General features: G+C 35.0%; 1 protein-coding gene across 1 annotated transcript in view; it reads right to left on the bottom strand.

Moving 5' to 3' along the window:
• The window catches only part of DPP10 (dipeptidyl-peptidase 10 (non-functional)), a 1,145,057-nt gene that overhangs the window by 50,872 nt on the left and 1,083,744 nt on the right, over positions 1 to 10,441 (bottom strand). The window contains exons 20-21 of the mRNA XM_006895132.1: positions 4,162 to 4,356; positions 3,279 to 3,333 (exon numbers count right to left, since the gene is read on the bottom strand). Of these exons, the coding sequence (XP_006895194.1) occupies positions 3,279 to 3,333; positions 4,162 to 4,356 (250 nt within the window). The remainder of the gene's footprint in view (positions 1 to 3,278; positions 3,334 to 4,161; positions 4,357 to 10,441) is intronic.

Here is a 10,441-nt window from a genome sequence, read left to right on the forward strand (position 1 = left end):
ACAAATATTCAAATTATAAACCTCAATACATATAAAAAATTCACCCTAGATTAGTCACGTATTTATAATTATTGGATTATAGATAAATGATAATTACATGGAATTCAGCACAAAACGACAAACACAGAAAATATGAAAAGTGAAGTTTTGATTTGTTTTCCATATGCATTTAATGAAGAGCGTCCCTAAGGTTGTGTTTTAATGGAATATCAGTAATTTCCTTGAATCAATGGCAAACAGACAGGTGTAAATTAAAACATACTTGAGAAACTACAGCACACCAAGGGAAAAATATCTTTAAACGACCAAGTGAAAAACTCAGTTCTGTTTGTATGTCTGCTTTCCTGAGGTGTTTGCAGATTCAACATAATTCTAGTAAAAATCACAGAAATCTATTTTGAAAAATTGACATGATGACTCTAAAATTTGCTTTGAATAATAATAAGACAATAAAGTAACTTTTATGCTCTCATTTTAGGATTTAACGTAAGGGTGAATTTGATAGTATGTGAATTATATTTTAGCAAAAAAAAAAAGGAATGAAAAATGGAGAATTTGGGTGTGTGTTACTTGTTTGTATTAGTAAGCCTAAAACAAAATCTCAGAAGAGTTTTCGATTATCTTTCCTGTGTGGTTGACAGTCTCTGAAAAACCAGCTGGTCAATTAGCTATGAGTTAGTTCCCACTTGATGGTACATACAACAGTAACAACAAAAGGGCCCATTATACTATTTGAACTATCAATAGGGGAGTTGTAAAAAGTCAATATAAAACTTTAGTAATTGGGTCAAAGTGGTATCTGTGTTAGTCAGTAGTTAACAACCAGGTGCAGTTTTGCCTCTTAAGGAATATCTGCCATTGTCTAGAGACTTTGTTGGTTGCAATAGCTGATAAATAGGAAATCCTAACTTCACCAAATAGGAATTCCAGAACAATTGACTGTGGTCATTTGAAACTTGTATTCAAATTAACAAGCAGTCATTCAAATAAAGCAAGGGCATACTTGTTGTTTTGTACTGTCAGAATGGAGCCATAGTTGACCCTCCAGCAAGTTTTCAGAGGCAGTAAATCACATGGGGGGGAGAATGGCCCATCCAATCCTAGCAGGCTTAAAATTAGTGCAAAAGTGTGTGTCAGGGTTGCACTGGTTTTCCATATGTACTAAATCTGAAAGCTGAGCAAATAATTGGAGAAGATGGACTATATGAAATAGTTATTGAAAACAGGGTTGGAAGAAGACTCAACAATTTACATCATGCAGATGACACAACTTTGCTTGAAAAATTGAAGAGGTATGAAACACTTAGAAAAGATTAAAAAGAAGAATACAGTCTTCATCATGGGATATATTTCAATATTGAGAACAAAAATCTTTACCAATAAGCAAAATCATAATAGATGGACAAAAGCCTGAAGGTTTCAATTCTTTTATTTTGCATGAATCTATAATCAACAACCCTGGTGGCAGCAGTCAAAACATCAGAAGACATACTGCTTCGGAGGAATGTGCTTTCAAGGTCCTGTTTGAAATACTAAAGAGCAAGGAGGTTATTTTAAAGACTAAGAAGAGCCTGATGTAGCTATGACATTTTCAATTGCTTAAAAAGTATCTGAAAGTTGGATAATGAATGATGAAGCTAAAAGAAGAATTGATGTCTTTGATTTACGGTTTTGGTGAAGAGTATCAAATATCAAATGTACTGTTAAAAACCAAATAAGTCTTGGAAGAAGTTCAACTACAGCACTCCTTCAAGGCAAGAAGGTAAAACTGCACCAAACATATCTAGGACATGTTGTCAGGAGGTACCAGGCTTTGAAAAAAGGAGTTACAGGAAAATGTAGATAAACAGCAAAGGAGAGGAAGCTCCTGTGTTGACTTTACACAGTGACTATAATCCTGGGGTTGTCACAAGTCTTATTTGATTGAATAGCATCTAACATGCACACATGTGTGCGTATACACCCTTACACACACACATGCACACACATCCTTGCTGACTTTTATAGAGATGAGGGATGTTGTTAAAAAGTTCTACTACTTAGTCTTTCCAACCACAGCAAAGACACTATTACTAGTTCTCAAACTATCAAGAGTTCCTCTATTAACAAATCATGGTTATGTACACAAATTGATGGAATGCAATATACTGATTTAGATAGATCAACAGTTATAAAATTGATGAATTAAAATAATGCAAAACAAACAAGCAAACAAACCGAAATATATACCAATGTGAAAATATTGTCTTTTGACATATCTTCTCAATCTGAAGACATTTAGAGGAAAAGTACTTCAACTCATACAACAAACTATATATAAACATTTTATCAAAATTAATTTGAAAACTAAGTCTAAAACCTAGAATTTTAAAGCTTCTAGAAGAAATATAGAAGTTTTCATGACCTTACATTAATAAATACTTATTAGAAAAGATAAAAACACAAATAACAAATGTAAATTGCATTTGAATAAAAAAATCAAATTTTTTTTCTAGTCTTCAGAGAAGTTGCTAAAATTATTATTAAATAGCAGGCATACACATATTCACACAAACACACACACACACGCACACACAAATACACAATGGGAGAAAATATTTACAACATTTAGCTCTAAGTGAGGGCCTCTATCCAGGATATATAAGACTTTGAAACCCAATTTTAACTAAACTAAAGATTTGAACAGACATTTCACATAAAAATACGTATAAGTGGAGATAATGAAAGTGAAAAAGAATAAGAACATAAAATTATTCAGTGTTTAAATATATCATTAGTCATACTAAAGATAAGTGGGCATATTATTCAACAAAAAATAGGGACATTAGAAAAAATACATCTGAATAATTAATATAGAGGCACATATAAATAATGAGAACAAGATTTATAAAATACAGGGAAAAAAGATAAGACAGGCATGTAGCAATAGAATCCAATTTTAATCTTAAAGATTATTTTTTGTGTAAAATATTAATAGAGATAAGGAGGGTTAGTATAAAGAAATGAATTGTTCATGAAAAGAAGGTAATCCTTTTTGACTTATGAAAATAAAGTAATATAGTGTACTTTTTGTTCCTTCTGTGGAAAATATTCTGTCTCAGGAGTATTTGGGCTCTGCTTTTTGGGAAGGAGGAATAAATGGGAATTGGGCATAAGTTTAAGTGACATTTCATCAGAAGGGCGTGTCTTGACCATTAAATTTAATAACACTGACCTCCTCTCTAGTTAGTGGAATATATACTTCTGTTTTTAAAATTATTTTAAAAACTTCTATTTACCTTGCCAAAAATGCTTACTCTTTTGGAGTCAATGTATGTCTGTTTCAGTAAATATCTGTAATAAAAGAAAATAGGTTATTCCTTCTCAAGTAAAATACACATACATATTCATAATTATATTTAAAAAACTGAAGAGAGTGAAAAATATTTTACTCACTGTATCTCTGTTCAAAGGAAAGTGTCATATATTCCAAAATGTTTCTACTCTAAACTGGTGGTCCAGTAAATTTGGTGTCAGTTGGTAACTCGTTATTATAAATACAGAATATTCAGTCTTTTCCAGAAATATTTAAAACAGCACCAATATTTGAACAATATGCCAGCAATTATTATGCACTGTTTTAAAGAGTCAGCTAGGCTTCTAAGAAGGAACTTTGATGGTTGTAGACTGTAGAGACATGTGCTGTTAACCTAAAGACCACATGTGGCTTGAATCTACCAGTAATTCTATGGGAAAAAAGATGGACAATCTCCTGCGCAAGCTACAGCCCTGAAAATACACCAGCTAAATGCTGGTTATGACTCAAGGACAAGGAGTAAGTGAATTTTCTAAGTGTACTTTTTAAAGCCAGACGTGTAATAGTATGTCTGTTGAGGAAATGTAATTAGGTAAGAAAATCTGATTCTAGATTATTGCAAGGAAATAATATAGTGTTATATTTCAGATCTGTTATTTTCATAGGGTAACTCTGAATTCTACTTCCAGAAATAGAGTAATTATTTAACTATGGTATCAAATCACTCTGAAAAGGTACTTAAATATAACAGACTACAAGATTAATTTAAAAAGTTTCAGATCACTGGTCATATTATGTTCATATATGTATCATTTACCAGATTTTTGTTTGGAAGAAAAGAAATAGAAGAATATTCAGCCACTTACTTCACAGCTGTTATTTGGTCTTTGACTTCCACTGAACCTATCCTCCGATGAATCTCCTGCAAAACTTTTAGACCCTGGAATCCACTTCCCCGGCCATCAAATCTTGCTATAATGACATTATCAGAGTCAACAAGAACCGAATCCCAGTCCATGTGGAATTTATCTGTTACCAGCTGACCTCCTGGTTCTTCATCCCTGCAATTTACAAGACACTGAAACAGTGGGAAGCTATGCATAATCTAGCAATTTTACCTTTTATATTTATTACTTAAAAAATGGAAATATAGCATACCCAAACAATATTGACTACTAAAATTTCTAGCAATATTTTAGAATAAACTTGAAAGAGTAAACATAATTTTATTGAATGTAATTTTAAATTAAAAAAAGGTTACCTGCATGAAATGTAAACCATGACTTAAGGTAGTGTTGAAGAAATGCATTTATCTCATACTTACAAAGGCAAATAAAAATACAACCACTTTCCACTGGCATTTCTAAAGTGTGTTTCTTTAATTGAAATCCCTGTCACTTTCATTTCCTCCAGACAATGTGATTAAAAAATGCCAGAGTATATACAGAGGCTAATGGGTCTGACAGAGAGAAAGGCAAACTCTGGAGACTGCTAACAATTTCTCAGAAAATGTATGACTGTAAAGAAAGTTGAATTCAGAAAGAATTTTACATTATTATTTTATTAATTGTTTTGTGTAAGAATTTGTACTGGTGATTATTTAAGCAAGAAGCAAGAAAATATTTTTCTCATCAAAGCTGACAGAAAAGAAAATGTAGAAACATAGTTTTGTTTTGTTTCTTAAAAAAGGAAAGTAAGAAGTAGAAGACATTCAAATTAAAAAGTAGTACAAACACTATAGAAAACAGTGTTGTTGTTGTTGTTGTTATGTGCCATCGAGTTGCCTGCGACTCATAGCGACCCTATGTACAACAGCCCTAAACTCCACTCTGTCCTGTGCCAATGGCACTGTCTCCGACACACCAATCCCAATTATCCCAGTCACTGAATCAATCCACCTCACAGAGGCCCTCCTCTCCTGCGCTGTCCCTCCACCCTCCCAAGCATGATGACCCTCTCTAAGGACCGGTCTCTCCTCACAACATGTCCAAAGTATGTTAGACGGAGCCTCAGAATCCTTGCCTCCAAGGAGCCACCCAGTTTAACCCTTTCCAGGACAAATCTGTTTGTTTTCCTAGCAGTCCATGGTATTCTCAATACTCTTCTCCAGCACCACATCTCAAAGGCATCAATTCTCCTTCTATCCTCCCTGGTCATTGTCCAACTCTCTGATGCATAACAGGTGATTGCGAAGACCATGGGCTGTATCAGACGCATCTTAGTCTCCAGAGAGACACCATTGCTCTTCAGTACTTTGGAGAGGTCCCTAACAGCAGACTTTCCCATGGCAATGTGCCTTTTAATTTCTTGGCTGCTGGTGCCAAGACTGTTGACTATGGAGCCAAGCAAACTAAAGCTGTGTACAATCTCAATCTCTTCACCATCCATCCTGATTCTGCCATTTGGTCCAGTGGTGAGAATCTTTGTCTTCTTGACATTGAGCCTCAATCCATATTGTAGACTGCAGTCCTTGACGCTCTGCAGCAGGCGCTTCAGGTCCTCTTCAGTTTCAGCAAGCAGAGTTGTGTCATCCGCATAATGCAGACTGATGATAAATCGTCCACCAATATTGACCCCACATTTCTCCTCATAGAGCCCAGCCTCCCGGATAATCTGTTCTGCATATAGGTTGAAAAGGTATGGAGATAGGATACATCCCTGGCATACGGCCTTCCCAATTTTGAACCATGCAGTGTTCCCTTGCTCTGTTCTGACGACTGCCTCCTAGTCCAAGTATAAGATTTGCATTAGAACGATCAAGTGTTCTTGGATTCCCATTCTTCTCAGAGTCAACCATAGTTTGTTATGATCTACACAGTCAAATGCCTTTGCATAGTCAATGAAACACAGATAGACATTCCTCTGGTATTCCCTGCTTTCAGCCAAGATCCATCTAACATCAGCTACAATATCTCTAGTACCACGACCCCTTCTAAACCCAGCCTGGACTTCTTGTAGCTCTCTGTTGATGTGCTGTTCCAGCCGTTTTTGGATAATCTTCAGTAAAATCTTGCTTGCATGTGAAATCAGTGAGATTGTTCTGTAGTTTCCACAATCTGTTGGGTCACCTTTCTTTGGGATAGGAACAAATATCGATCTCTTCCAGTCAGTTGGCCAAGTGGTCGTTCTCCAGATTTCTTGGCACAACTTGGTTGAAAATGAAGTTGCTCATAGTTAAAAAAGTCATTGCTAGATCCATCTTGAAGTACAATATTGTCAGTGACAGGATAATATCTATACACATACAAGGAAGTCCAGTCAATACCACTATCATTCAAATATATACACCAACAACCAGAGCCAAGGAAGAGGAGATAGAAGATTTTTACCAGCTTTTACAATCGGAGATTGATCGAACATGCAATCAAGATGCATTGATAGAAAACAGTAGGTGCTTTAAAAAGCTAGACACAGAAAGACATTATGATTCACTTTTCTCATAATATGCATACTTGTCATTGCAACACAGGTTGTGACAGGAAAAAGATGTAAACCACTTAAGTGCCAATCCATGGAAGAGTGAATAAGCTAAATGTACTGTATTCATACAATAGGATACTACACAGCTATAAAACCTGATAAAGTCTCAGAATATATTTTAATATATAAAACTGGAGGACATTATTATGCTAAGAAAAATATTAACCACAAAAAGAACAACTATAATGTAATGGTACTATAAATAAACTATATTCATTAGTGGCTACCAGGTATAAATAAATGTTGGTGAGAAAGGAATTATTTCCTAACTTTAGTTGTTATAGGTTTCATTAAGTCAAGAACGACTCATAGTGACTTTATGAACAACCAGTTTGAACACTGTATTATCCCATGCCATCCTCACCATTTCTGACATACTCAAGCTCACAATCATAGTAACCATGCCAACCAACTTGGTCAAGGGTCTTCCTCTCTCTAATATTCCACCTTCCCAAATATGATCTCCCTCTTCAAGGAATAACCTCTAAGATTAAAAGAGTAGGAAGAAGGGTTGGCCATCCACTTCTGAAATAGCAGGCCTCTGAAAATCCTATTCCCTTAGCTAGTAGATCTTATTGTGGTGATGATGGAGAAGGCAATACCAATCTTAGTGGAACATGTGCAACTTGGCCAAGGTAAGTGATGACACTAAGAAGTACACAAGAATAAGACTTTTCTGCAAATGCAAAACATATACAATTTTGAAACAACTGAAATAACAACCAAAAAACCTCCTTATGTATGCAGGTACATAGGTAGATATGTATATACGTAAACACAAACTCATTGTCATCAAGTCACAAGTTTCTCTTAGCTGACTCTCCAGTGGAAATTTTGAGAGGGTTGTTAATTGCATGTGAGGAACTGCCCATCTTTCTTTGCAGAGCTGCTGGTGGATACAAATTGCCCAGAGAGGTGCTGTCTATGGATGAGCAACACAACTTTCTACCAGTTATAGCACCAGAGCTTCCAATGGGAAGGTATAAATATGTACATACACATAGAAACATATTTGCAGGCACACACATCCATGTGTGCACTCTGTGTAGGAAGCTTTGGTGGATTAATGCTTAGCATGCTGGGCTTCTCACCATATGGAGAGTGCTTGGAATACACCAGCTACTGTGAGTGGGGAGTATGATGAGTAGTTTCCTCCTTTAAAGTTTTAGTGCTGGAAACATGGTGATCCAGGGTCACCATGAATCAAAACTGATGGTAGTGATTTTTACCATGGACAAGGCTTATGAGTATACATAATGCTGCATGAACTATTATGTCAGAGAGATTGCCATTTTCCAGTCTTCTATCTGAATACCAAGATGAATAAAAAAAATTAAAATCAACCCCAGACTGGGGTGATTAACTGAATGTCATTCATTTTTAAGACAAGATTATCCAACTTGAAGCTTTAGTAACAGTTTTAAGGTGAAATTTTTAAAGGGTTTATTAATTGGAAGCATAAAATTTTCCAATTTAAAAATTATCCATTGACTTGGAAAAGGTTCTTTTTTAGGTAGTTACATACAGGTAAGGCTATTCTAGGGGGGGAAATGTAACTAAATCAATGATATTTAAGACACATGAATATTTTAGAATCAAAAAGAAATCATCTATTTAAAAATTGTAGTTAGTAAACAGTTGCACATTTTAAAAAAACAATAAACTTCAATCTCTTACTCATGTTTATAGCACTCAAGAAAAATACAAAATGTGACTATTTTTCTCTTTTTCCTAAACTGATATTTTTAAATTCAGTCTTGTCTTTGCAAAGTTTTAACCTGAGAACTCAATACAGTATCAGTTCATTAGCAGCAAACTCTTTGAAACAAATTTATCTGGCTAATTTGACATAATATTCTGTCTTATCTTGTGCATGGCTTCAAAATCAGTTTTCAAACTCAATTGCTATTCTCAAAAGTGAGCCAGACATTTGAAGGAGTAAGGCACAGATTTATTGTTTATAGGTGATTCAGAGAAAACATCAGTTATTTTGTAAATAAAATAAAAATAAAGCTACTTATTTCATCAATACAGAAATCGCAAGACACGTGGTAATAGAGAATGCCACGAGTAATAAATTACAGACCAAATCATGGTTGCAGAGTAAATGATATATGTTTGTATATTGTCATGCAGAATGGGAAGCTCCAACTGATCAGATTGCAAGTGTTTTGTCTAATGACTGCCTCATGTTTCATTTGCACTGTTTTAATTTTTGTATCTTAGATTTCTCTTGGGATTCAAAGTAAGGAGAGTATTTTGAGATTGACTGTGGGACACAGAATTTTGTTGAAAGTTGTAGCTAAAAGAAAAATTCCATCAATTCTAAGCAGTGGAAAGGTCACAGCAATATGAAACCTGTCCATTTCTTAACACAGGCAGCAGAATCAAATTAAGACTGTAAACTTTGCTTCGGAGTTCAGGTCTTAGAGGGCAGGTTCTTTGTCTATTCCAATATCTTCAACAGTGAATGTGTCTGTAGAGATGATGAGTTCAGTATTTGTGGACAGAATAAAATATAAAAAACAAGACAAATAAAACAAGTAATATCCTGCAAATCTTCAAAATGACAGGACAAGCTGCACCTTTGTTGTAACAAAACAACGTCTATAACAAAAGAGAATGGAAGTTTCACTTTAACTCAAAAGAGGTTTGTTTAGATTGCATTTTATCAAGTTCACAAAGTGCCATTTAATGTGATAAAAAGAGGGCTAAAATCACATTCAAATTTTGGTCTTGGTTTTGTTGCTTATCTGTTAAGTTTCTTTGAATAATTATGAGCATTTAAATTTTATTTTTAGTAATATAAACAAGGTTTAGTAAATAGTCACAGTCACAAATCAATACCATACAGATTTTTAATACACTTTTCTTTGGTAATGATATTTTGTTGCTGTTAGATGGCATCAAGTTAACTAAGACCTGTACTGACCTTAGAAACAACAGCTCTGAACCCTTCTCCATTCTATGCTATCCTCACCAGCTGCAACACACTTGAACCCATTGCTGCAGTCACTGTGTTAGTCTATTGAGAGTCTTACTCTTTTATGCTGACCTTCCACCTTCCCAAGCAAAATACCCTTCTCTATGACTTGGCCCCTCCTAACAATATGCCCAGTATATGTGAGCTGAATTGCATCATCTTGGCTCCTAGCAGCACCCTCATTTCACTTTCTCTGGGACCGACCTGTTTGCTCTCTTAGCCATCCATGGGATAGTCAGTGCTCTTCTCAAACAGCACAGATGTATAATAAGAGGGAGGATGAGGGTGTTCTAATGAGAGCAGGTTCTGTGTTGGTCCTTTGTATAGCAGAATTTTAAAACTGTTTTGCTTACAACTTATAACTGTGTTCACTGGAGAGGTTAAAGGAGACAGAGGAGAGACATTGACAGTTAAATCTGGTCATATGTTCTTGTGATACCTAAATAGAAAGGCTAGCTGCTGAGTGCCTTGTTGATATCAAGAATACCTAAACTGACACAAACCGAAATTGAACATCTAAACAGATTCATTACAAAAGAAGAAATTGAAAAGGTAAGACAACAGCTTCCAACCAAAAAAAGTCCTGGGCCAGATGGATTTACAAGTGAATTTTATCAAATATTCAGAGAAGAACTGTCACCAATTCTGTATAAACTATTTCAAAAAATAGAACAAGATGGAAC

Source organism: Elephantulus edwardii, unplaced genomic scaffold, assembly GCF_000299155.1.
Source record: "Elephantulus edwardii isolate Elephantulus edwardi_28Jun2011 unplaced genomic scaffold, EleEdw1.0 scaffold00160, whole genome shotgun sequence".
Taxonomy (NCBI): Eukaryota; Metazoa; Chordata; class Mammalia; order Macroscelidea; family Macroscelididae; genus Elephantulus; species Elephantulus edwardii.